The 26,620-nt window shown below is 46.2% G+C and overlaps 1 protein-coding gene across 2 annotated transcripts in view; it reads right to left on the bottom strand.

Moving 5' to 3' along the window:
- PRRC1 (proline rich coiled-coil 1) overlaps positions 1 to 26,620 on the bottom strand; it is a 189,750-nt gene that overhangs the window by 40,210 nt on the left and 122,920 nt on the right. For both annotated transcript variants that reach the window (XM_078675604.1, XM_078675603.1), the window contains exon 7: positions 2,043 to 2,146. In XM_078675604.1, the coding sequence (XP_078531730.1) occupies positions 2,043 to 2,146 (104 nt within the window). The remainder of the gene's footprint in view (positions 1 to 2,042; positions 2,147 to 26,620) is intronic.

The following is a 26,620-nucleotide window of genomic DNA, read 5'->3' as shown; positions in this document are numbered from 1 at the left end:
GTAAACAGACATCTTATACATTGAGCATAATCTGGCAAACTTGGACCTACTTTGGAAACCCCTGCTTTAAATGGTCATATGGCAATCAAAGCACAATCCTTTCCTATTTCTGAATTATCAAAGCAGTGTAGCTGAGAAGTAACTCAACTAACCGAAGGTGAGCGCAAATGCCCATTACACTGATTGCCATTTAACAACTTGGGTGGTAAAAACAACAAGTTCTGGCTATTTATTGTCAATATGGAAGAATCACGTTTTAAGAGTATCGGGAGGGAATGGTTTCTTTGGCTCTTCAAGGTGATAAAAGTCAACAAAGGATCTAAAACCTCTCTAAGCTCTCGAATGAACTCCTCAAACTGGGCACAAATTCTATTTGTCCTTAGTATTTAAGTAGGTGGCTTTAGTGCAGTTTGTGCGAGGTTGTTGTGGTTAAAAAAAAATTACCCAGCACTTAATTGAGAATGCCTATTTCCTATAAAGATATGCCATCTAATTCTAGGGTAAAGTTCTATAATGAGACGACACACCAGGAGACATTCAAACAGCCATTTAATCTACCAGAGCAAAGTTAGGAAATATGTCCCTTTATGAGGGCATATCTCATAAAAGCCAATAAAACAAATCTGGGCGGACTGTAATATTCAATGCATCAAACGGTGAGAGAAACTGCTATCAGTGGATAGCAATTCAATCAAATGGTAGATGAGTGGAGAAGCAACACTTGTCATATCCAATGAAGAGTTAGATGCTCTTGAAAAGAATATACTGAAGGTAAAGACTTGAGACAAGAAAATAGGGAACAACAAATTACTAATAAAGTTGACAGAAGTTGCATCAATTTGAGTGTACTTGCATGAATAAACTTTGAACACAGGAAAAAGGAAAGCCATTCATTAACAAACACAAAAGGTAACAGAAATCGCTGATTACAAATTTCCCGGTAGAGTAAAAGCAGGAATATCTGGACTCAAGGACATCAATGAGAATGATATGTAATCAGCAATAGCAATGAAAACACAGAGCAAAAGTCATCTGTTTTGTTGGCCCTAAATGACTGACAGAGGAACACAGTTTGCAATTCTTCAAACCAGTGCATATGCCTCAGTTGCATAGCTGTGGTTAAGTAGCAACACAGCTCAACCACCTAAGTTCTGTCACAACTAGATAATGCACTGCCCAACTCCACAATGCAAGTAGTGACACAATCCCTGTACATGTTACCTTCAATAAATTCAACTGTGCCATAATGTGTGCCATATCCATACTGTTCACAAACCGTTCGATGCCTTAGGCTTATTCTTTTACGTATTTATAAGGTATTTCAAGTAGCGCACACCTAGGCAAAAGTGAGCAAAGCACTGTACATGTTTAACGACCGGCGAAGTTAAATAGTAATAGAAGAGGAAGCAATGCATTGTGATGTAGTGTTCTCTAAAGAGTTTTCAACTCTTTCCTTTATTGGAGCAGCTTTGAGAGGGTCCTAATGGATACCGGAATGTTGTTCCAAATCATGGGTGCATATATGAAAAGGGTCAGCTGTGTGTTTTTTCTTTTTCTTTGTCTGAAGTCCAATGGTGTGCTGGCTGTGAGTGTGGCGAGAACAATAAATATTCACCATCATACTCACTGCTTGAACTAAAGAAATGTGTCAGGAAAAATATTTCAGCTTTATCTATATATGCCCCACTCTGAACAATTTATTACAGTAAGATATAGTTGTATCATCATAGCGTAAAATGGTAAACCATTGATCAGTACTGACAAGTAGAGTCTTAAGTGCTTATCTCCCTAAAACTGTAGGATATTTTTTAAGTTTGGCAGAAACGTTTGCGGAGATAATATACCACTTAAAGTTCAAGTTCCCATTCCCCAATTACTTTAAAGTCCACAAAAACAAAGCTAAACATAGACAAGTCATACTCATTCAGAATACCTTAAATTTTGTATAACTAATGTTAGTGTCAAGCGGAAACAGACAACTCTGCACAGGACAGTTACAAATTCGAACATGCACACATCTAAAGAAATGTGTCCCATCTCACCTGTCAGGTAGTAACTCGGCAATAAAGTTTTCTACTGAGACAGCCGGCTGCTTCTCATGGATCACTCCAGTCCGCCTCAAGCAGTCTATCCTTTCCTGGGCTCCCTGAAATAAAAGCACGTTATTGTTACATGACAGTCTAGTTACGGCACGTGTATAGCCCTATTGAAGAATTGTACACACACACACATCAGAGTGAAATCTAGAGTTTATTCATAAATATTTGTTGCTTTAGTATATTGAATGAGGTAGTTACAGGTATATGGCTGTGTAAAACACCACCATTGACGTGTATAAATGAGAGAGAAAGTGAGCTAATTCCAGAACTGCAACGCAAGTGGGACAGCAGGCTGAGTTATAAAGGAGGTGATGCAGAAAAGTCAGGTTCTCGGATGTATCCTCAATTTAAAATGTATTTTTCTAAACAGGATAGGGAGACTATTTCAAGCCAATGAGCCATTTTCCACCCAGGGATTTCACGGAAAATTTGGAGACTACTAGTGTGTCCATTCACTATTAAGGACTCCTGTTGGTTGATAGCGATGCCATAATTTTGTAATGTGTGAGGTGCATCTACGTGCAACCATTGTACCTGGCGAAGCACTATGCTAGAACTAAGTAACACTCTGCACCATTATGATTTTACAGAATTCCCTTTGTTCCTCTCCTTCATCCAGCCCGCAGCATTTCTTTAAAGTAATAGGTCCTGAAGAAGGTGGCAAAGAAAGAAAATCAAGCCACCATAACGCGCGTTGACCAGTTTGTGTGTCACACCCCAGTTTTCAGCACAGCATCGGAGGGTTGAGTTTCTCACCCCTATGGTTTCATCTGTGTATGTAGTGTGGTATTGGGGTGCGTAGTATGTTTGTAGTGAGTGCAAGTGATGAGTATGTAGAAGACTAAGAGGCATGTATGTATGAGGGTGATTGTGAGCCTGGATGTGTCCATATAATTGATTTTTGTAAATAATGTACAAACTGTGTTAGTCTATAAGATTAGTATACACTGTACCATGTTTATTTTTTCCCGGTCTTTGTGTAAAACATGTATCATAAAATTGTGGATTGATCTATCAATGTGTAAAAATATATAAACAAAAATATTTTTTTATAAAAATACAAATCTATAAAATTAAATATGTATAAATGAAACTTTTGTTCTATGTGTAGCAGAGCATCTTTTGGTGTGCCCCGTATGAGAGCTTATTTAGCCACTTTCAAAAGAAATTTAGGTCTAGAGGGTTACTATCTCAGGATAGTTCTTATTGCTGTTTTTTCCCACCTTTTCCCTGACCTTGCAGTTACCTCATAGGGGGGGGTGCCTTATCTTCATAGCTCAATAGTGTTTTTTTGGAATCACAGGCCTTATTGGTGTTTACTCGTCCATCGGATGAGGTAAGCGAATGTGTCTATTCGAAAAGTGTTCTCATTCTGTTTAAGAGATCTATCTCTTTGTTCGGTGTGTGGGGACTTATTTGTATGCATCACTCTGTTTGAATCATATTTATTGTCTTAAACATTTTGGTTTGTACCTATTTTTTAGAAAAATTTTATTTTTCCTTTTCATACTACTCTTGGTTTACATACGGTTATAAAGTAGTTTTTTTCTTTGTAGAGTGACTTTCCTTACCCCACTCACGGGCCAGGCTCCTAGTAGACTTTACTATGGAAGCCCTTCAGACATTTGGTTTCACGGATGCAGACTTCACAGCTCTAATAGGCGAAAGCGCCAGTGTTAACCAGAGAGTGACCTTATCTGGTGTGGAAAACAATTAATGGCAGACACTACTCAATCTAAGAAAAAACTGCAAGAGAATAGAGTCACATGCGACATTTATGTTAGAGTATCTACGGGCGGGAGTTATCCTCACTGAGTTACGAGTACGTAATGTGCCAACACTGTTCGTAGAACTGCGTACATTTCTGGAAAGATGGACCCATATAAGTAATAGATGTTCAAGAGATTGGAGAAATGAGAACCATTAGGAAAGGCTAGCAGAACTCTGGGCTATTTGAAAGGCATTGTTTTTTAACAGAATATTAGGGGGCCATTAACCCACATAGTATGAATTTTTTCCGCTCCAGATGAAGCATGAAAAAAATGAATAACCCCACTTACAGGAGGAAGGATATTCACTCTCGTAAATAGGGCAATAACGCTTTCCATGAAAGAGGGAAATGTACATCTTTCGTGGTAGTTTGCTAGCTTTCGGGAGAAGCATTGGTACTAATGGAAATGATTCCTAAAATTGAATTCATCACTTGGGATGCTATTGATTTTAATTAGGATAACATGTAATATTCCATTTATAAACTGGAAAATTACTTTTACTGTAATCTGTGTACATGGTCATTTTGAACATGGTTCTGGTTTCTCTAATTTAGGTTCCGACGATTTCTCAAGTATGTATTTTGACGCTGAACACTTTGTATTGCTTCGGGTTTCATTAACTGTAAGTTTCATAAATACTACTGAATTACTATTGCAACATTTTCCCCAAAAAAGTGTTCTTTACAACAAACAATAGGTGCCTTGACGGACATTTTAGACAAAGGTCAAGCAGGAAGGCTAAAGGTTATAAAATCCACAACAGCAGTAGCTACATCACACTCAGCAGCACTCAAATAGGTCACAGGCTCCAACCATTCACTCCCGTTCTGGAGAGATGCTTGGCACAATTAGCATTTTGTTGCTGGTGGTTGGCACTAGAAGCATTTTGTTGCTGGTGTGGAAAAACATACATGTCCGAAGCCAAATAAGGCAGCAGAAACTGTAAGTTGCGGTCACAGATCTGCGTGGAGTTAGGTTCATAAAGAGCTCACGTTGGGTATGAGAGGTATACTTGAGGAAATCCTTCCCCAAATCCTGCCTCAGAAAATAAAGTAAATGCCGTTTGTGCAAGGGAAGGAGATTCGAAGTAGAAGGCGCTGGGAGGAGGAGGATAGGGTACACACTGTAGAGTGTGGTTAAGAGGGGAGAACAAGATGAAGAGGAGGGACTTTGAGTGGGTGTGAGGGTTCCCGTATAAAAGGAAAAGACTCAAACACAGAAAAGCAACTTAAAAAGAACACAAAAACAACAGGATGAAAACAATAAACAAACCAGTATGCTGGGGTAACACAAATGTGAAATGCATTGGGTCCACAACAACCATTGTAGATCAACCCTGGGCTAAAAATAATGTAACAATTTAAATGGAAGATAAAAAAGAAATGCACCAACACCAGTGTGGAGTAGAGGTCCTTAACAAGCCAACATTCTACACATGAGATGGTGGTTCTAGGGTGAATTCGGTCACTAGGATAGTGGCAAGCCCAGCGGGTGGCAACTGTCTTTCACTCCTCTTGAACACAAGTTAGAAAGGATCTCATCTAACAGGAGAGTCTGGGCTTTGTGTGCTATTGCATATTTCTGTTCAGCCATAGAATGAGAAGTATATACGGAAAGTATGTTCCGTTTCTAAGATGAGATAAGGCCAACAAAGTTCCTGACTGCATTGCTGGAATTGTTATTAGTGTAGCCAAATGTAAAATTAAATTTAATGTATAAATAAAATGTACAGCATTTACACTATAAAAGATTACAGCTACATTATTTTGCCACCGGTCATAAAAACAATTACCAAGGTAAATCCGATCCAATTATACAAACTTCATGCTTAATTAAAGTTATCTTCGGTTTCCATAATGTTAATCCTTGATTACATGTTCTCATCAAATTGCAATTTTAGATTGATGAGCCTCAGGAAAACAACCACGAAGGTTAAACAAGTCCTAATAAACATAATAGAGATTGTGGATTAATCATGTTTGCCCCCATTCTTCAGAAACCTTGCCATAACACTCGTCATTTGTACATAATACATTTTCAGCCTTGATTTTCATGAGAAACAGTGACTGTTTGCTGTCCCTCGTTGAGGTTATTAACATAAATGGCTCCTAGAGTGTATTGTTCCTACAACTCCTTGCTGCTCACTTCGAACTTTAGGACCAGATTTATTGCATTAAATTCTCCTTTTTAACAATATGCAACTTCAGCAGTCACAGTGTGAACGTCTGCCTTATTAAACAATAAGCAAGGATCTCCTTTGATCACATTAACCTAAGGTGAAAGCAAAAGTGCCATTTGTTTCTGTTGCCTAATGACACAACAAATCCAGTCAGTACTCTGTTGACCATTCTATCTGACTCTGAACACCAATAGGAATAGTGTAACCATTGAAAATGTTCAACTAAATGAGTGCTTTAGACCTAAAGAAAAAATACTTACCTGTTTTTAGACTATATCTAGGAGCAGCTTCCTTACCTTAGAAGTAACTTCAGGAATCAGCCAGGATCCAGAAATTGTTTGGGAGCAGTAGCCGTGTGCACCAGTAGGTGGTGTCACTCTGCTCCATGTGGCGTCGTCTGTGTCATCTGGGCCAGAGGAGATGTGCACAGTGCCTATAGAGGTGCCTCCCCAGAATGCTGACAGTTTCTTTTCATGAACTGTTCCGCACTCCGATGGTGAAATCCGGGAACTTTTATCGGCTGGTTTGACGAAGTTACATCGAGTTGAAGATTGTGGCCTACTCCAGCAGTGAAGCCGGGGCCTCGAGTACTTTCACTGCCGGGCTGCAGTGCAACAACATCTGCCGGGAGACCCAGGCTGGGTCCGGTCAATCGGAGTGGAGGCTTTGTTTAAGCCCGAATTTGGCGGCGATCGTTTCTATTGCTCAGCATCGATGGAGGAGTGACTCTGCTTGCTGTTGGCTGCGGGTGGGGGTCCCCGTCCCGCGGACCCGGTCTTGGGCCCGCCGGGGTTTGGTGAGTCGGGGTCTCTGGCCAGCGGCCTTAACCGGGTTGACCGTGGCTGCGAATAAAGACTGGTCACCCTCCGCATCTGCACGTTCGTGATCCTGTTTGTCCCCCCTGAGGATGCCAGATTCACCCGGGGAGGTGATTGTGATTGGTGTCGGGTGTGAGATTATGGATCGCACGGTGCTTGAGCCATCGTTGAGGTCAATATTGGCAGAAATTAGGGCGTTTCATTCACATGTGGATGTCTTATTGTGCAAATTGGACACGCGCCTATCTGAGATGCTCCTGGTAGAACCGGACCCAGCCTAACTGTTGGAACAGCAATCTGCAGCCATTCAAACCACGGCCATTTTGACTCCATGCGAGAACCCCGTGAGGAAGCAAGTATTGATACCATCGGATGGTGCCTTGGAGGAAGGTGTTCCCGAGGTAGTCAGTGTATTGCTGAACCTTCCACCACTATCGACGTTGGAGGTATCCAAAGGCATTCCCCTCCCCGGAGACTTTTGTTCTTGACATTCCATTCATTTTGTGGTCGTCTTCTCCTTTCTTGGTGACTTTACGACTCCTGGGCAAGATACGTTGGGACTGTCCATCTAGGAGGGAGAGTTCTTCTGCGTCTGAATTTCTTGTGGACTCACTGCCTAGATTGATTCTTGATGACTCCCTTCTCCTCTATTACTCCTTTGTGTGCCTTTGGGTCTCGCTGGGGGGGGGGGTTCGTGTGCTGATTCGGAAGGGCCAAGGTTAAGATCAACTAGGTCGGGACGGGTTGGAGTGGCTTTTACGGGTGTTCGACCTGCAACTGTTTGATCTAAAAGGCTGGGCGGTGTATTACGGTACCCCCTAATTTTTTCTATAAGTGTTGTCATACGTTGGTCATTTAGTGATAGGGGGTGTCTGTTTCTGGCGGGGGGACTAAAGGGGCTGGGAGCCCAAACGGATAAGCCCTCCTCCACTCTTTTTCCTACTTTTAGGGTTTCAGTTATTAGGGGCGACAGGCACGCTGCTAGTGGGGTTAGGCTGTAGCCATTTGCAGGGGTGCAGGGTGGGGGGTTGGAAAGTGTTTTTTATTTTGCCTTTTTTATTTATTTCTATGGCCTTTTTCTTTCCTTCCCTTTCTCTTCCTTAAAGGTTAAGTATAGCTTGTGAATCATTCGGATTCTTATCGTGTACTTGTATTTAGTGCTTATGCTTTTTATGATATCCTGATTCCCGGGTGGGCAGGCACTGAGAACTGGCGCTCAACATTGAATGTATATTGTATTGTCATTTGCATCGATCCATATGCTTTGGCGACAATGTTCCATTATAGCGGTTCTTACGTGCATATCCTGTCTGTCTCTTGCCCTGTCCCCCGTATTCTTCTGTTGATTGTATGGCACCTGATCCTTTCTTAAATAATATAAAATGGAACCTCTGTCTCATCCTGGGACTCAGTTGTGCATTCTAATACAAGCTCTATCCTGAATCGCTGCCGGACCTCAGGGTTGTCGGCTGATGAGCTGTGTCGTACTGTGATATAGGGGGTCTTAATTTTGTTTAGCAGCCGGCCCCTGCGGTTGTAGGCCCATGCTTGTATTTATATTGAATGCTACAATAAAGGTTTTTCAAAAAAAATAAAATTCATGCAGGATCTAACAAGAAAAGTGTCCATCCTGACGGACCCGACTGTCCAGATAGTAATGCTTTGTGAATGTGTATAGAGAAGCCCATGTTGCTGTCTGGCAGATGTCCAGGACCAGAACTCTGCATGCTAATGCAGTGGTCGTAGCCTTGGCTCTGGTGGAATATGTACGCAAACCCTCAGGGGGTTGGTTCTTGGCCAAAGCATGGCAGATCTTAATCTAGGAAACACTACTGGGTATGGGCTCCCAACAGTAAGGCCAAGCCACTGACCTAATAATAAACTGAACAATCGCCAATACTGTTATTCTCTCTTTCTCTTATTTATTGCAACACATTGGAGTTAAACCAAATATGGGTCCAAGATTTGTAAATCAATCTGAATAAATCAATCCAAAATATTGATTTATTCAGATTGATTTACAAATCTTGGACCCATATTTGGTTTAACGCAGATCTTAATCTAGAGCACTATCCATCAGGAGATGGTCCACTTCTGCACGGCTTTTAACGTCATCGCTCCAACATACCCCACAAAGAGTTGGTGTCCACCCGAAACTCTTGTGCTGTCAAAGTAGAATGACAACGCTCTTTTTGGGTCTAGTCAGTGAAGTTGCTACTCTTCTTGAGAGGGATGTGATAGAGCGTAAAAGGCAGGCAGGATGATGGATTGGCCTGCATGAAAGGAATGACAACTTTTGGCAGAAAGGAAACTAGTGCGAAGAACCAGCTTGTCTGGGTAGATGTTCAAATATGGAGGCTTGGATGACTTTGAAGCTCACTGACCTTCTGGGCAAAAGTAATTGCCACGAGGAAGGTGTGCAATGGCTCAAGTGAGCACACATCAGAAACGTTAGGACTAGATTAAGGTGTTACTAAAGCATGATGAAGGGTGAAGGAGGAAACGTGCTGCAAACCTTTCAGGAACCTATGTACAACAGGGATTTTCAAGCAAGAGAGCTGATCAGGCAACCGCAGGAAGGCTGAGATTGAAGGAAAATAGCCCTTTAAGGTGCACAGAGCATAGCTCTGCTGAGCAAGGGAAAGGATAAAGAGAATTACCTGAGAAATGGGAGCAGAAATAGGGTCAGCCTGTTTCTCTGCACACCATACTACAAACTTGCCCCAAAGGTAGGCGTATACCGCCTTGGTGAAGGATGCCTTGCTGCCAAGATAACATTGCAGACTTTGGGCGGAAGGTAGAAAGCTATCAACTGTCACCGCTCACTCTCACGTATGAAGGCGGAGAGTTGATGGATTCCATTTTAAACCCTCCTCTGTGGTGCGAAAGAAGATCCTCCCAAAGGGGCAGCCTAATCAGAGGACCGATGGCAGTGCTTAACAGCTCGGGATACCAGACTCTGTGCCTAATACGGAGCCACAAGGATGACTTGGACCCGGTCGTTCCTGATCTTCTAGAGAACTCCGAGTAGGAGTGGTATGGGCGGAAAGGCCGGAGCTCCACTTGAGATGAAAAGCATTCCAAGCGAGAGCTGCCTTGGAAACTCCAGCATGCAAAACTGTTGACATTGCATGTTCTTTATAGTTACAAACAGGTTTAACCAAGGCTTTCCCCACTGCTCAAAGAGACCTTGCACCACCTCAGGATGGAGATGCCATTTATGATCTGAGTTTGTCGACCCTGGCGTTCAGAGAGCCCAGCAGGTAGTGAACAACCAGGAATATGCCCTGAAGTTCCAGCAATGGCTAGAGACGCAGGGCCTCGACCCCACCTCACCCGGTTTGTTGCAGTACCACATGGTGGTGGTGGTGGTGGTGTGTGAACACCTACACTAGCCTTCCCTTGATTGAGGGTAGAAAGGCTTAATGCCAGTCAGATCGCCCAGAGCTCCAAAAGATTGATGTGGAGTGCAAATTCCGCCAGAGGCGTCTGATCCCCACATCTCACAGATGGTTGCCCCATCTCAGGAGTAACACATCTGTCACCACTGTGAGATCTGGTTGGGGAAGAGAAAGGTCTGCCGCTTACCCAACTGCAGTTCGTTAACCATTGCTGCAGATCTTTTGCATTTACCTCCAAGATCTGGATCATGTCGGAGAGATTCCCCTGATGCTGCGTCCACTGGAACCTCAGGTCTCACTGCAGAGCCCGCATATGCCAGTGGCCATGTGTCACACGCAGGAGGCAAGAGGCCATAACTTACAACAGCCTCTGAGCCAGTCTCAATGAAATCTAATGCAAAAGAAACAATTGAAACCAGTCCCAGGATGCTGGTCTCCGGTCCTGGGAGGACCTGGCTTGGCAGTTCGGTCTGGACTGTTCCCATGGCGCACAGGGTCAAGACTGATTTGCATATGGGTGGGTCCAAACTGGGACTAGTGAGCAAAATAACGATGGATTTAACCCAGATCTTTTGACTGGGGAAGAATGTTTGCATTGGCAGCATTCCGTCCATGATTTGTTTGCTGTAACACTCAATGAAATCTAGGACAGAGGCTGGAACATCAGTATCATAGCATGAATATCTTGTACTCGCTGGTCGGAAGGATAGGCCCAACACTGCACCATGTCCAGAACAGCTCAGATGAAAGGGAGCGTGTGAGAGGGCGTTAGGTGTGATTTCGGCACATTGATAGTGAACTTCAGCGAATGCAGGAGGTCCGCCGTAGTCTGGAGGTGGGAGATGACAGCCTGGGGCAAGCAAGCCTTCAACAGTCATTCGTCAAGATAGGGGAAGATTGATACCCTTCATCTCCGCAGTCGAGCTGCAACCACTGCCATCCTTGGTGAACACCTGAGGGAGGCTGGTAAGGCGAAAAGAAAAATGGCAGACTGAAAGTGCTCTTGGCCTACTGTGAACCGCAGGCAATGCCTGCGGGCAGTCAGGACAGGAAAAAGTAAGTATGCGACCTGAAAGTCCAACGTTACCATACGGTCTCGTGGGCAGACACGACTTGAATGAGCGTGAGCATTTTAACTTTTCCTTCTTAAGGAAGAAATTGAAAGGGCGCAGGTCTAGGATAGGACAAAGGTCTCCATGCTTCTTGGGCACCGGAAAGTAGTAGGAATAATCACCACAAGCTACTTTTGGCATCGGCACCTCTCTCTATGGCTTCCTTGGCTAAAAGAGCTGTCACTTCCTGGCGGAGCAAGAAGAGGTGGTCCTCCGTCAGGTTGTCGCAAGTGTATGGCATGGGTAGAGGGAGGGTGTGGGGGGGGGGGGTCACGAAGAGATGAGTAGCCCCTTAAGACAATTTAAAGGACCCCACGGTCTGATGTTATTGACCTCCAGTGGGATAGGTGATACTGTATCTTGCCTCCAACTCGGTGCCCATGATGGTGAGAGGGCAAACTAAGGGCTGCATTTGCCGGTGGGTTGTGGACTGGCCTGACCTCTGGCTGCCCGTCCCACAGGGGCTTGTAGGTACTGCATGCTCTGCCATGTTGAAGCTGGGAAGCTTGTGCACCATTGTGGCTGGGAACGTAGATGTAGTAGGAAGTCCCCTCCGTGGCCACAAATGGAGCAAAAGGCAGACTGGGGTTGGAGAGGGGCAATGGAAAGACCCAAGGACCTGGCTGAAGCCCTGATGTCCTTAAAGTGCTCCAGCACATAGTCTGCCTTGTCTTGAAAGAGACAGGAGCCATCAAAGAACATGTCCATAAGTGATGCTTGAACATCCCCAGAAAAGACAGTTGAAATGGCGCTGCAAGGCCACCGACGAAGAAACCGATCTTCTCAGTGAGTCGGTCATATCCAGCCCACATCGGATTGCGAACCTGGCTGCATCTCTCCTGTCCGCAATAGCTTGGGCCTCCTACATGACCATGGGTTGTACCTGCGCCACAGAGTCCCACAGAGCGTGGGAGTTCAGAGACTGCAGTGCCAGGCTGGTGGAAGAAAACAGTTTCTTTCTCAAGGTGTCCAGCTTCTTGGATTCCTTATCTGGTGGAGTAGTCAGAAGTGCGCCAGGATTTAAACGGGAGGTGGAAGCTTGGACCACCAATCTCTCCAGGGTAGGGTGTTGTGTGAGGAAATTGGGGTCCCCTGGGGCAGGGTGGTGGCGGAGGCTATCGTCCTGTTCAAAGGAGCCAATGTGCAGGGTTTGGACGAAGTCCCAAGCAGGATGTCAGTGAGGGCTTCATGAAATGGAAGCGGATCTGAAGGGGTTATTCCCGGCTGAAGCAACCGTCAAGTCATTAGTCATGACTGCCACTGAGGGTAGGCTAAGGTCCATGACCTCAGCCGCCCTTCTCACCACCATAGTAAACGAGGCTTCCTCCTACATAGCCACAGTACGAGGAGAGACAATGCCAGTATCTGGAGAGGTGACAGTCCGCTGGCGTCCACCAAATCCTCAACCCAGTTCATGTTTCGGTCTAGGGGCTGGTATTCTTTAGGGTCCTCCACGAGTCCCATAGGAATAGGGCTTGGGCTGTGGTCTGGAAGAAATGCGTCACTTACCTGTAACTGCAGTTATCCAGTATTGGTGTCTTTCATAGATTCACATGCCTGAATCATTCCCCGTCGTCGAGACGGGAGTCTCCGGTACATAGAAAAGCAATGTCTTATAGACATACATAGAGAATAGTAGGCCTAAAGGCCTCACCTTAGTAACATATCCATGTCCTTTTGTAAAAAGGACCAAACTCTAGAGAAGAGCCAATCAGCTATCACCTCCCTCTAGAACCTTCCTGGCAGGAGCCTCAGTTCCTCAGATTTTCGTACGCACTAAGCTAAGTAGGCGTGACACTGAGAGAGTTAGGTGAGTCCTTCCAGGGGAGGCGGGAGGGTTGCATGTGAATCTATGAAAGACACCAATACTGGATAACTGCAGTTACAGGTAAGTAACGCATTTCTTATCCAGTATTATGGGTGTCTTTCATAGATTCACATGCCTGAATCAGAGTAGCAAGCAATGCAGAGTGCACATTTCTGATGGAACAGCATATACAAGTCCTTAGATAAGACGCATCATGCGAGCATGAACCATCATTAGACCTCCACAATAAGTATTACTAAAGAAATGGGCACACCAGAGTAGGATGGAGGGACGGAGGAAGGCTCACCTTACTGAAAAGATGGCGTAACACTGATTGTCTCACTGCTGCATCATTCATCAGCTCCATATTCAGGCAGTAGTGCCTAGTGAAGGTATGCGGCAACTTCCATGTTGCCGCCCTGCAAATGTCAATGACTGGCACCCCTGCAAAGAGAGCTAAAGAAGTGGACATGGCTCACGTGGAGTGCGATCTCACTTTGGAATGCAATGGCTGTCCAGCTTGGTCATGACAGAAAGCAATGGCTGCAGAAATCCATCTGGAGATGCTCTGCTTAGCAAGCGGTAGACATTTTCTAGGTCTGCTGTAAGCTATGAATAGCTGGTTAGATTTCCTGAATGTTTTCGTTTTGTCAGTGTAAACTTCAAGCATCGCTTGAGATCCAAAGAAAGCAGCGATCTCTCAGCTGCCGTGCTTGGGTTCGGAAAGAAGGAACGCAGAACCACAGGTTCATTTAGGTGGAAGTCCAACGGGACTTTTGAGATAAACCTAGGATTGGTTCTCAGGATTACTCTGTCGTTATTAAACTGTAGAAAAAGATCCTGGATTGAAAACGCCTGTAGCTCACTGACCCCCCTTGCAGATGTGAGCGTCAGGAGGAGTGCTGATTTCCACGAGGCATACTTTAGGTCAGCTCTGTGTACTGGTTTGAACGGATGTTTCATGAGCTGGTTAAGAACCACAATGAGATGCCAGGCAGGTGGCAACATCCTTACTGGCGGGAAAGATCTGTATAATCGTTTTAGAAATTGCTTAATCAATCCGCTTGACCAGAGCGATGGACTCGCTGAAGTTCTTTATAACGAGATATTGCTGCTAAGTGTACTTTAATGGAGGAGTGGGCTAGGCCCGACTGTGCCAGATGTAATAGTTAAGGTAATATTTGCTCCGGTGATGTGGAGAAAGGCCGAATCCCGTGATCTGCACACCAAACACAAAAGCGCTTCCATTTCAGGGAATACGTCTTGGTCATGCTATCCGCCCTTGCTCTGGCAAGAATGTCTACTGTCTTGTGGAATATTCAGATTGTGGAACTCTCTGAACTCAGGAGCCAGGCGACTAACCTGAGAGACCTCAGATCCAGATGTTGAACTTTATTGTTGTTCATTGTAAGCAGAGATAGATACTGCCGCAGGTGGACCGGCGGCTCCAGGGATAGACGGTGGAGCTCTGTGAACCAATGTTGCCTCAGCCAAGTTGGAGCTATTAAAATTAGAGTACAAGGCTCCACCTAAATTTTGCTGAGGACTCTGGGAAGCATCGGGAATGGCGGAAAGGCGTACGCAACGACGTTGCGCCATGCGATGGAAGATGCATTCCCTAGAGACCCTGACTGGGGATGCCAACTTGCGAAGTGTGGGCATTTGGTGTTCATTGTCGTCGCAAATAGATCGATTTGCGGCGTGCCCCATCTGGAGAAGATCTGGTCGATAATTTGTTGATCTAGCTCCCACTCGTGTGACGATGTCTGCCTGCTCAACAAGTCGGAGAGCACATTGTCCGTGCCTGGGACATATTCCACTCTTAGGGTTATATTGTGGAGTATGAGCCAATTCCAGATTATTTTTTGCAACTCGCGATAGTGTGTCAGCGAGCGTGTCCCTCTCTCTTTGTTGAGGTAGTGCTTAGTCGTGGTGTTGTCTGTCCGGATGAGCACCAGGGAATGTTTTATTCTTGGCAGGAAAGCTTGAAGGGCCAGGAAGACTGCCCGCAGTTCGAGCAGATTGATATGTAGTTTCTTCTCCATAGGAGACCACTACCCGCTTATCTGTAGCTCTTGCAGAAAAGCTCCCCAGCGTTCCAAGGAGGCGCCTGTTGTGAGAACATGAGGAGCAGCCGGAAGCAGGAATGACAAGCCTTGAGAGAGGTTTTGAGATGACATCCACCATTGCAGGGCTCCGACCATCTGAGGATTCACTTTTATGTGGTCGTCGAATGACCCTGTGCATTGGACCCACTGCTTCAAGAGCGCCTCCTGTAGATTCCTCATTCGTAGTCGACAGTGATGAATCAGGAGGATACACGCTGACATCCCCAGGAGGGATTTGAAGTGACTGACTGTCAAGACTTTCTTCGAGGCTACTATAGCAGCAAGTGCAAGGGGCTTGTACATCCTCTCTCTGGATGGGAAAGCTTTTGCTGACCGTGTGTCCAGGGTTGCACCTAGGAAACTGATGCACTGAGAAGGTTGTAGGACCGATTCTTCCTGATTGAGGGTGAGACCCTAGCAATCGAAAAGCTTTAAACAGGCGTTGGAAGACCTGGACGCGTCTTCTAAGGATGAAGTCCTGACCAGCCAGTCATCCAGATACGGAAAGACTTGGTGATGGCACTGTCTGAGATATGCCGCCACCGGGGTACGACAGTTCGTGAATATGCGCGGTGCAGACTTGAGCCCGAATGGGCAGAACGCGAAACTGCAAGTGTCTGCTCGCTACTGCAAATTGCAAGTACCTTTTTGTGATTCCTGTGAATTGGGATATGGAAGTAAGCGTCCTGTATGTCTAGGGACGCCCTACAATCCTGCTGTTACAGTAGTTGCAAGACCTCCTGGATCGTTACCATGCGAAACGACTACTTCTTAGGAATTTGTTGAGGGCCCTAAGGTCCAAGATTGGTCTCCACTTCTTGTCTTTTTTCTGAATCAAAAGAAGCAAGAATAAAACCCTTTTCCCTTCTGAGATGGAGGTACTCTCTCTATTGCTCCTTTCTGCAGCATAATCGAGATCTCTCATAGAAGCAGCCATAGATTTTTGTTATTTCCGCTGTCCTGTACCTTGAAAGGACGACCTCCCAAAAGAGGATTGCTTGTTTTGCTGTTGTTGGCGCTGTTGGTATTGCGGTCTACTCTGGCCTGAAGGGCTGGAAGACCAGTATTAATAATTTCCTCTGTAGGAAGACTGTCCTCTTCCTCTATTTCTACAACAGGACTGGTTCTTATACTGAAGAGTGCCCAAAGGTCTCGCAGTGTCTGCTTTATCAATTTTTCATGCCAAATAGTAACTGGCTAACATATGGCATGCCCAAAATTTTTGTTTGCACCTCAGGACGGAAAGAGGTTGCCTTTAGCCATCCTTGGAGCCGCAAGACTGCTGCTCCAGCCAACTGGCGGAACCCTGTCATAGTGATATCCATCGCGCAGTCTATAGTTTCTGACGTCGATGCCTCATCTAGCAGAATCCTCTTTACTTCCTCTTTGGATGAATCTGGCAATTCCGACAGCTATGGGGCTATGTGTGGCCACAATTGCCTATTATAGCGTCCCAAGAGCGCTAGGGCGTTCGCGGCCTTTACCGTCATTGCCGATATTGAGGAAAACCTGTTCCCAATGTTGTCCACTCTTCTTACCTCCTTACCAGGAGGAAGCGACAAAGGGGCCGAAGGATTCCTGGAGGTCTTCTAGGCCGCCTGTGTCACCACGGAGTCCGGCTTAGGATGCCCTGTTAAACACGCGGGTGCTGTATCTGGCGCCCTATACTTCTTATCCAACTGAGGGATCACTGGTGATACAGAGGAGGGGTTCTGCATGACCTTTACCCCTTCTGACTATAGGTAATCGATAATCGGTATTGACCTTACTGCCTTCTTGAGAGGTTCTGTGAAGTCATACAAGAAGCAGACCGGTTCTTGAGAGACCATTGAGATCTTAAAACGCTGAGCAGCCCTCTCTACCACATTATAAGAGATTCCAAAATTGTCGGAATTTCCCTCGTCGACGGGTCCGTCGACGAGATCGGCGTCATAGACTATGCCGTCGTAGACGAGCAGTCATAGACGAGGCCGTCGTAGGCGACATCATAGACAATCCGTCGTAGACGAGGCCGTCAATGAGGAGCCATCGTAGAGGAGAAATCGTAGATGAGGCCATCGTAGACGAGGCCATGGTAGACGAGGCCATGGTAGACTAGGCCATCATCGACGCCGTAGACAGGCCGTCGTAGACGAGCAGTCATAGACGAGGCCGTCGATGACTATGCCGTCGTATATGAGCCATCGAAGACGAGCCCTCGTAGATGAGGCCATCGTAGACGAGGCCATCGTCGACGCCATAGACAGGTCGTCGTAGATGAGCAGTCATAGATGAGGCCGTCGTCGACGACGCAGTCGTAGACGAGGCCATCGTAGACGAGGCCATCGTCGAAACGCCGTAAACAGGCCGTCATAGACGAGCAGTCATAGGCGAGGCCGTCGTCGTCGACGAGCAGTCGTAGACGAGCCGTCGTAGACGAGCCATTGTAGATGAGCCATCGTAGACAAGGCCATCGTAGATGAGGCAGTCGTCGACGCTGTAAACAGGCCATCGTAGACGAGCCACCGTCGACGAGCCATCGTCGACGAGCCGTCATAGACGAGCCATCATAGACGAGCCGTCGTAGACGAGCCGTCGTAGACGAGCCGTCGTAGACAGGCCATCGTAGACGAGGCCATCGTAGACGATGCCATTGTAGATGAGGCCATCGTAGACGAGGCCATCGTAGACAAGGTCATCGTAGATGAGGCCGTCGGCGACGCTGTAAACAGGCCATCGTCGACGAGCCATCGTAGACGAGCCGTCGTAGACGAGCCATCGTCGACGAGCCGTCGTCGACGAGCCGTCGTCGACGAGCCGTCGTAGACGAGCCGTCGTAGACGAGCCGTCGTAGACGAGCCGTCGTAGACGAGCCGTCGACGAGCCATCGTCGACGAGCCGTCGTAGTCGAGCCGTCGTAGTCGAGCCGTCGTAGACGAGCCGTCGTAGATGAGCCGTCGTAGACGAGCCATTGTAGATGAGCCATCGTAGACGAGGCCATCGTAGATGAGCCATCGTAGACGAGGCCATCGTAGACGAGGCCATCGTAGACGAAGAGGCTGTAATAGGCAATGATGATGGTTTCTTTGTCGACGATCCTGTTGACGATGTTGGCTTCTTAGTCTTTACCTCAGGAGGAATAGAAGACGCCTTCCTGAAGGGTCCTATGACCAGAGGAGGTGATTTTGACGGCTCAGAAGTCGCCTTTTTGACATGATTTTTCTCCAAAAGCAAGTCCTTTACTCTCCTTATCCACAGAGTGAGGAGATTTTTAAGAACTGCGCCCAGAAGACCCATGAGTGGTCTTTTTTTGAGGGCCTTCTCAGGATGTTCCCCTGAGGAATGAGTCTGAGGAGATTCTCTTCTCTTTTGAGGTCTCCTAGACGTTGAGGATAACGCCTCATCACGGTCACTGGAGAAAATAAAAAACCTCCTTTCTGGTCTTAGTGTTTGACACCATATTAAAAATCACCCTGCACAACCTCTCAAAAACTTACTTGAGAAAGTGCGACATACCTTGTAGTCTTTGGCCTGTACCAGACCTTCTTTAAAGAATGTATTTGAAGATAATCCATAGTAGAAAAGTGAAAAAAACACAGAATCTGAGCAGAGCTCAGAGGAGACTCCCTTAGCACAACGTGCGGTAGAAAATCTGAGGAACTGAGGCTCCTGCCAGGAAGGTTCTAGAGGGAGGTGATAGCTGATTGGCTCTTCTCTAGAGTTTGGTCCTTTTTACAAAAGGACATGGATATGTTACTAAGGTGAGGCCTTTAGGCCTACTATTCTCTATGTATGTCTATAAGACATTGCTTTTCTATGTACCGGAGACTCCCGTCTCGACGACTGGGAATGATTCAGGCATGTGAATCTATGAAAGACACCCATAATACTGGATAAAGCATGGCTCACATCTGGCTTCAAATCGGAGTCAGGGATGAGATTGCGGGAGCATTGGGATCGGTAAAGGTTGAGGTAGGACAGCCGGCAAGGATCTGAGTCCACCCGTGGATCAAATGGGCTCGACTGGAGCCAGGGACAAAACTGAGGTAGAAGAACCAGTGAACATCGAGGGTCAGCAGGCGCACTAGCAGGAACGGGTGCAAAGATGACTTTCTGAACAATCCTGGGACATTTCTCTCAACCGGGATTGAGACTGCCATGGAGTCGCACGTTGAGCAGAAAGGAGCTTGAGGGAGCACACCCTGAAGGCCTTGGGGTGCATGACGCAGCAGTCGATGCGGGTCTTCGCATCATGGTCACGCTCTAAGCACCAGAGGCAAACAAGATTGTGGCTGGTCACAGACATCCGTTGGTGACAGGCACAGCAGGGCTTTAAGCTGGCTTTCCTGGCTGACATACCTGCTACACCAGGAGAAAATCTCAAAAATGACCAAGAAAAAGTAAAAAAAAGGGAGTAAACAAATGACAATGGGTAGCGCACTCTCCGGGTCGACGCTGACTGGCGCGGAAAGAAAAGAACAGACGTCTGCACGCTGGGTTGGAGCCTACATAGGGACTGTGCACGCCACTTCTGGCAAGGACGGTGCCATGCGGAGCAACGCTATGCCAATCAATCAATCAATCATATCATTTGTAAAGCGCACTACTCACCCGTGAGGGTCTCAAGGCGCTGGGGTGGGGAATGCTGCTACTGCTCGAAAAGCCAGGTCTTGAGGAGTTTTCTGAAGGTCAGCAGGTCTTGGCTCTGCCGTAGGTGGATGGGGAGGGTGTTCCAGGTCTTGGCGGCGAGGTGGGAGAACGATCTGCCCCCTGAGGTCACTCTTCGGAAGCGGGGGACTGTAGCGAGGGCGAGGTAGGCGGAGCGGAGCTGGCGGTGTAGAAGCGGAGTCGTCTGTTGAGGTATGTTGGTCCGGTGTTGTGGAGTGCCTTGTGTGCGTGGGTGAGAAGCTTGAAGGTTCTCCTCTTGTTGACCGGGAGCCAGTGCAGGTCTCTCAGGTGGGGTGTGATGTGGCTGCGGCGAAGGGGTGTCGAGGGTCAGGCGTGCAGAGGCGTTCTGGATGCGTTGGAGCCGTCTCAGGAGTTTCCTTCCGACGTCTAAGGGTACTGCTCAAGAAACAATTTCTAGATCCAGTAGGATGCCTGTAGATAATTCTAAAGTAAGGAATCTGTGCCAGAAGTCTCTATTAGTAAATATTTTTGGGAAGATTCAAGCAGGACAACCTGGAGAAACTTCAGGAGTGTGGGAGCTGCAGAGAATAGATACTCCAGTCTAGAAAGAGAGAAAACTGCATTCCAGCAGCCGCTTAGTATTTCGGTCATAGAATCATAGCCAACTTGGAAAAGGACTTGGAAAAAAAAACTGTGTGGACATTGTTGGTTTTTCTGGGCTCCAACAACTACCAGATTATAAAGCTCATTGCAATCTTGGGGCTTCACTAGAACACAGTATTCAGAGCCCCTCCTCAAATCCAATGGGAGCATTGGGCAATTTGCTTCCTACTTAAGTTCAGTCCAAGTTGGGAGAGAATCTTTTGCTTGTGAATCACATCTATCTCGTCTTTGTTTTCACATCCTCATTATTTCACTTTCAGTTTGAAGCAGAACAGGTAGGATCCTGCCCCCTCACACACGTCTAGGTGACAATGAGCTATGCAGAGATCAATTATAACAAAGGATTTTACCAAAAAGGGTAAAATTACATCATCACACCTCCCTCATCTCCACAGCTTGTTGTGTGCTGGGCTGAACTTCCTTAACTTTCGAAGTAAGAAATCTGGCATTTTAGTATTGTATTCACTCTTAGGTAGTAGAATTTGTGCATTGAAGTCATTGAATAAAATGCAAAATTACTTAATGTCTAAAAATAATGTCAAACAAAAGAAACAGGGCCAAATGTATGAAAGTAGGATTTTGCGATTACTAAATAGTGATTTTCACCAAATCGCTATTTGTTAATCGCAGAATGCAATGTATTAAGGAATCTGTGAAGGTTTTGCGATACCCTAATATTACCTAATAGCGATTCGCTAACTAGTGATCACTATTAGGTAATATTACTCCATTTGTTCCTATGGGCCGAAAACCCCATGGGTGCCAATAGTTTTACATTAGCTAATTTGCAATAACCTAATTGGTAATCGCAAATTAGCGAATGCAGAGCCAAGGGTGCCTGGGGGCCTAAGGCCCTCCTGAGGCACCCCCAAAATTTAAATTGTGCACATGTAAGGTGGACATATGCCTAGGGGCATATGTGCGCAACATGTCACTCAGAAAAATGCTTTTTTGTGCATTTTCAAAATTCACAGTTCACATTTAGGAAAGGCTTCTTACATGTAAATTAGGGAATGGCAAATTGTAATTCCCTATGTGCATTCGCAATCTAGGTAATCGCTATAAATTGCGATTACCTAAATTGCGAATCCTGAAGCCTTTCATACTTGAGAAAAGGCCATTTTGCATCCGCAAACAGCCGAATTCTGTGATTTGCGAAAACAAAATTCTTTCATATATTTGGGTCACAGATTCTGTTTCAAATAGGGAGCATGAAACAATATATAAATTTGAAACATGTTTGGAACACCTGCCAGTTTCCCCAATTACTCATTAACAATGCTTACCTCACTCAGACGTCTCCCAGCTGCTCTGAAGACAGGCCATATCGTCCCAATTTTGAAGGACTTGGCACTAGATCTGGATGACCTTTCAAACAATTGGTCCATCATACCCTACATCAAAGACACTGAAAAAAGCAGTGTATGCACAACTATGAGATCAAATGAACACCAACATGAACTCAGGCCTACCTATCCACCTTCAGACCACGCTGCAGCATAACGTCTGCTACATTACAAATCATAAATGATGCCCTTCTAACCATGGAAAAAGTTGAACCTTGCCTCCTGATGTTGATGGACCTCCCAGATGCTTCCAACACAGTTGATCTTCCTACTATCCAACCCTCACTCACACCCTGAAGTTTTGAATGCGTCACCCCCATCAAACTAGCCAAGACCTGCAGATCCACCAAACAAGCCAGCTGCTACACACCAGAACTCAGGACAATAAAACACAAGTGCAAGCGACTAGAAAGAAGATGGTGCACCAGTACAGAGTCCACAGACCAAGTCACCTTCAAGTCAGCCCTCAAAAAATACCACCAATGCCCTAAAGACACGAAATGAGGTGCCCTGGTAGACATCATCGAAGCAAGCTCCAACCACAGCAAAAACTCTTCAGTTCTCCTGCTCACCAGCCACCGATCTCCCAATTCCAGGAACCCTGCAACACCATGGCAGACTAATTCCGTTCCACAACAGGATATCCGCCATCTACAGTATTTCTAACCCCGACCCAGCGACCTCTACAACCTCCTCACACAAACGGATGCCACCCACAACCACCCACTCACCACATGATAAGAGCTCACCACACAGAACACCCCCACAATCATGAACTCCAGTACTCCGGAGCACCCACGGACCCATGCCACTGCTTCTTCAACCTCAGGAGTAGGACAATTAGCTGCAAACTCACCTCCATTCTCAACGCATCCATAACCATGGCTGCCTTACCCAACAGATGGAAACACGCAGAGGTCAGAACCCTCTGCAAGAAGCTCTGTGCTGACCCCAGCGAACTCCAGAACTGCCGCCTTATCTTGCTGCACCCCTTCCACACCAAAATCCTCAAGAAGGCCATCAACCACCAGTTCACCAAACACCTGGAGAGAAACAACCTGCTGGATGCCTCTCAATCCAGGTTCCGGGCCAACCACAGCACCAAGCCCGCCCTGATCGCTGCCGACGACTTCAGAACCCTTCCTGACCGGGGTGAAACCGCTGCCCAGACCCTCCTCGACCTATCAGCAGCATTCAACACTGTATCCCACCACACATTCAAGAGACTCCACCACATCAGGATCCAGGGAGATGCCCTCAAATGGAGCATATTCTTCCTCACAGGATGAACCCAGAGAATCTGCCTACCACCACTTACCTCGGAACCAAAGAGACCACCTGCGAAGTCCCTCAAGGTTCATCCCTCAGCAACACCCTGTTCAGCACATACATGATGCCCCTGGCCAACATCATCAGAACCCATGGCCTCAACATTAATTCCAGCTTATCCTCTCACTCACCGAAGAAACCTCCACCACCAGGAGCAACTTCTACATCTGCAGGACTAGTGTGACCCACTAGATGAAGACCAACTACCTGAAGCTCAACACTGACAAGATGGAAGTGTTGAATTTTGGGAACACCACACTGTGGAACAACACCTGGTGGCCCTTATAATGAAGACCCACACCAACAGACCACGCCTGCAACCATAGGAATCATTCTGGACAGCAAGCTCGCCATTAAACGCTGGGACAACGCAGTCTCCACTGCCTGCTTCCACACCCTCCGCATCCTTTGAAAGATCTTCAAATGGATCCCCGTCAACACCAGGAAAACCGCCAATCAATCCCTAGTCACCGCCGGCTGGACTACGGCAACGCACTCTACACGTGAATCACCACCCAACTCCAGAAGAGACTCCAGACGATAAAGAAATCATCTGCTAGACTCCTCTTCGAACTTCCCAAATGGACCCACACCACCGAAACTTTCACTGGCTCCCCATCCAGAAAATATGCCAATTTAAGAGGCTGGTGGGTGCCTCGAAGGCCCTCCATGACGAAGGACCAGCAAACATCAACTGAACTTCCACCAACCCTCTAGAGATCTGCACTGCTCCTCCCTCACTTCCCTATCCGCTGAAGCTACAGTGGAGGACGATCCTTCTCCTACCTCGCCGACAAGTCCTGGAACGACCTTCCCCTTCACCTACGTACATCATTCTCCCTATCAGAATTCAGAAAGGTACTCAAGACCTGGCTCTACGACTGATCCCAACAGGAACCTAGGGCCTGGGATATCCTTGCGGGTGATTAGCCATGCTCCACAAAACCAGGTTGATTGATTGATTGATGGTTCAATGGCAATGCCCTTCACTGGATACCCTCCCACCTGTCCAACGAACACCAGTCAGGCCCTAGAAGATTTTATCACTTGCAAAGTCCCCCAGGGTTCCATTTTGCCTATTCTCATATTCAATCTCTCCACAGAGCCCCCTGTGGACTCTACACACACATAACAGCATTTGAAAGTCACTAATACATTGAATATGCACAAACCTACTTGAAAGTCTCCTCCGCTGCAGACATTCGTACCTCAAACAGTGTCTACACCTCCTCCAGAGCCTACCTCAACTGCACCAAGGAAGAATTGCTACTATTCGCCAGAACAATATAAACTAGTCTTAGCCTGGCTCAATGGTACGAACCTGGACAGATTTGATTCACATCTTTTATCCAATAGAAAGTCACACAAATTCACCCTGTACATTGCCCTACTAAGGAGAGTGAAACTATTGTTTTTTTCTAAAATGTGACTCCAAAACTGCTGTTTAAACCTGCATACTATTTGGGTCTGGATGATGGCAACACCCTGCACTAGGTCCTCCAAGGCTCCACAATGGCCTTCCTTAAGTGACCCAAAAATGCAGCAGCAAGGGCCTCACTCTCATTCTAATGGGAAGTCACTGCTCCTCTTGCCAGCCCACATCATCTGCAAAACCAATTGCATCATCTACAAAGCCATCACAACCAACACCGCTGCCCCTATCTGGCAACCTCCCCCTCTTGGAAGGGTCTTGGCACATCCACAGCAAGGAAACTATCGGGATGGAGACTGAGTGCAAAAAAGGAAAAACAAGGCAATAGGCCTTCTTCCTTTAACTGAACATAGGATCGGGAATTACATCACTGTATCCATCAGGACTATCTCAGCTAAGTTCCAATTTAGGAGTGAGCTGAGACACATCTTCTAAACACACTACCTTATGAGGAGCAACAGTCCTACTCTCAGCACTCAGATTTGCCTTCAATCACTAACTGACTGCATCTTTGCCTTTAAGTTTTTGCAGTACTCTACTGCCTTTTGGTTAGCTCTGAAGTATACAAATACCACATAAATACATGGAAGCCCTTTTAAAAAAAGCACATATAAAACCCTGTACACATACTGTCAACTTACAATACACTGTCAGGGATAACTAAACCTCACAGCCATTGGCATAATGACTTGTAAAATGCCATGCAGCAATTATGTTAATAATGGGATGAACAGATAGTCATTATACATTGTGCATTTGGGAACCGAGGCACAGTTAACATCCAAAAACCAGCATACATTGAGGTACAAAATGAGGGTGTCCACAGTTACAATTTCTCCCAACTGACATTACCATTGATGAAGTGGTTGAAAAATACAAATAAAGTGGACTAATTTATTTTTTGCACAAACTACAGACCACAACTGTCAACTATCAACACCAGCCAAAGTATTCAACAGAGTCATCCTGATCAGAATGAAGGAATAAATTGACGCTCAGACGCAAGACCAGCTAGGTGCCCTCCGCATAGATAGATCCTGCAAAGACCATATTGCAACACTCTCCATCGTCATTGTGCAGTTGATGGAATGGAACTCTCCTCTCTATGATAGCTTTATAGACTATGAGAAGGCATCCGAAGGCATGGAGAGAGAGCCTTTGGAAACTCCTCCGCCACTAGGTGTACCAGATAAACTCTAAAGAATCATCAGGAACTCTTACGAGGGAATGACCTGCAGGACAGTTCATGAAGGACAACTCATGGTAAACCTTGTGAGGAACGGTGTCTGCCAGGGTTGTTTGCGCTCGTCTTTTCTCTACATTCTGGCCATAGGCTGGATCATGAAGGCATCCAAGGGAAGGAGGAGAAATAGGATCCAGTGGATGCCTTGGATGCAGCTCTATGACCTGGACTGTGCAGATGACCTGGCTCTACTCTCCCATACCCATCTGCAGGTGCAAGAGAAGACAGACAATGTGGAAACCGCATCAGCACAACTTGCCCTCAACATCCACAGGGGAAAAAAACAAGAACGTGAAGGCTAACACGGCCAGCACAACTGCAGTCACTCGTGCAGCAGATGCTTGGAATGTGTTGAAGCCTTCACCTACCTGGGCAGTGACTTAGAAAAGCAGGGCAGCACAGACGCCGATGTCAAGGTAAGATTTGTCAAAACAAGGGCGGTCTTCATTTGGCTAAAGAAGATATGGATCTCCAAGGATCTAACACTGCAAACCAAGAGCAGGCTTGTTAACAGCAACATAGAATAGGTCCTTCTGTATAAAGTTTCTATTAAGACAATAGCGACCACCACCAACAAAGTCCAGACTTTAATCAACACCTGTCTGAGGAAAATCCTCCAAATCTGCATGCCAAACACCATAAGCAACACAGCCTATGGCAGCAGACTTTCAAACTCCCTGCTCATGAAGAAATCATGAATAGA

The sequence above is a fragment of the Lissotriton helveticus genome, chromosome 2_1 (genome assembly GCF_964261635.1).
Source record: "Lissotriton helveticus chromosome 2_1, aLisHel1.1, whole genome shotgun sequence".
NCBI classification, from domain to species: Eukaryota; Metazoa; Chordata; class Amphibia; order Caudata; family Salamandridae; genus Lissotriton; species Lissotriton helveticus.
The sequence above is the reverse complement of the archived record's forward strand: the minus strand, read 5'-3'. Positions and strand labels throughout refer to the sequence as shown.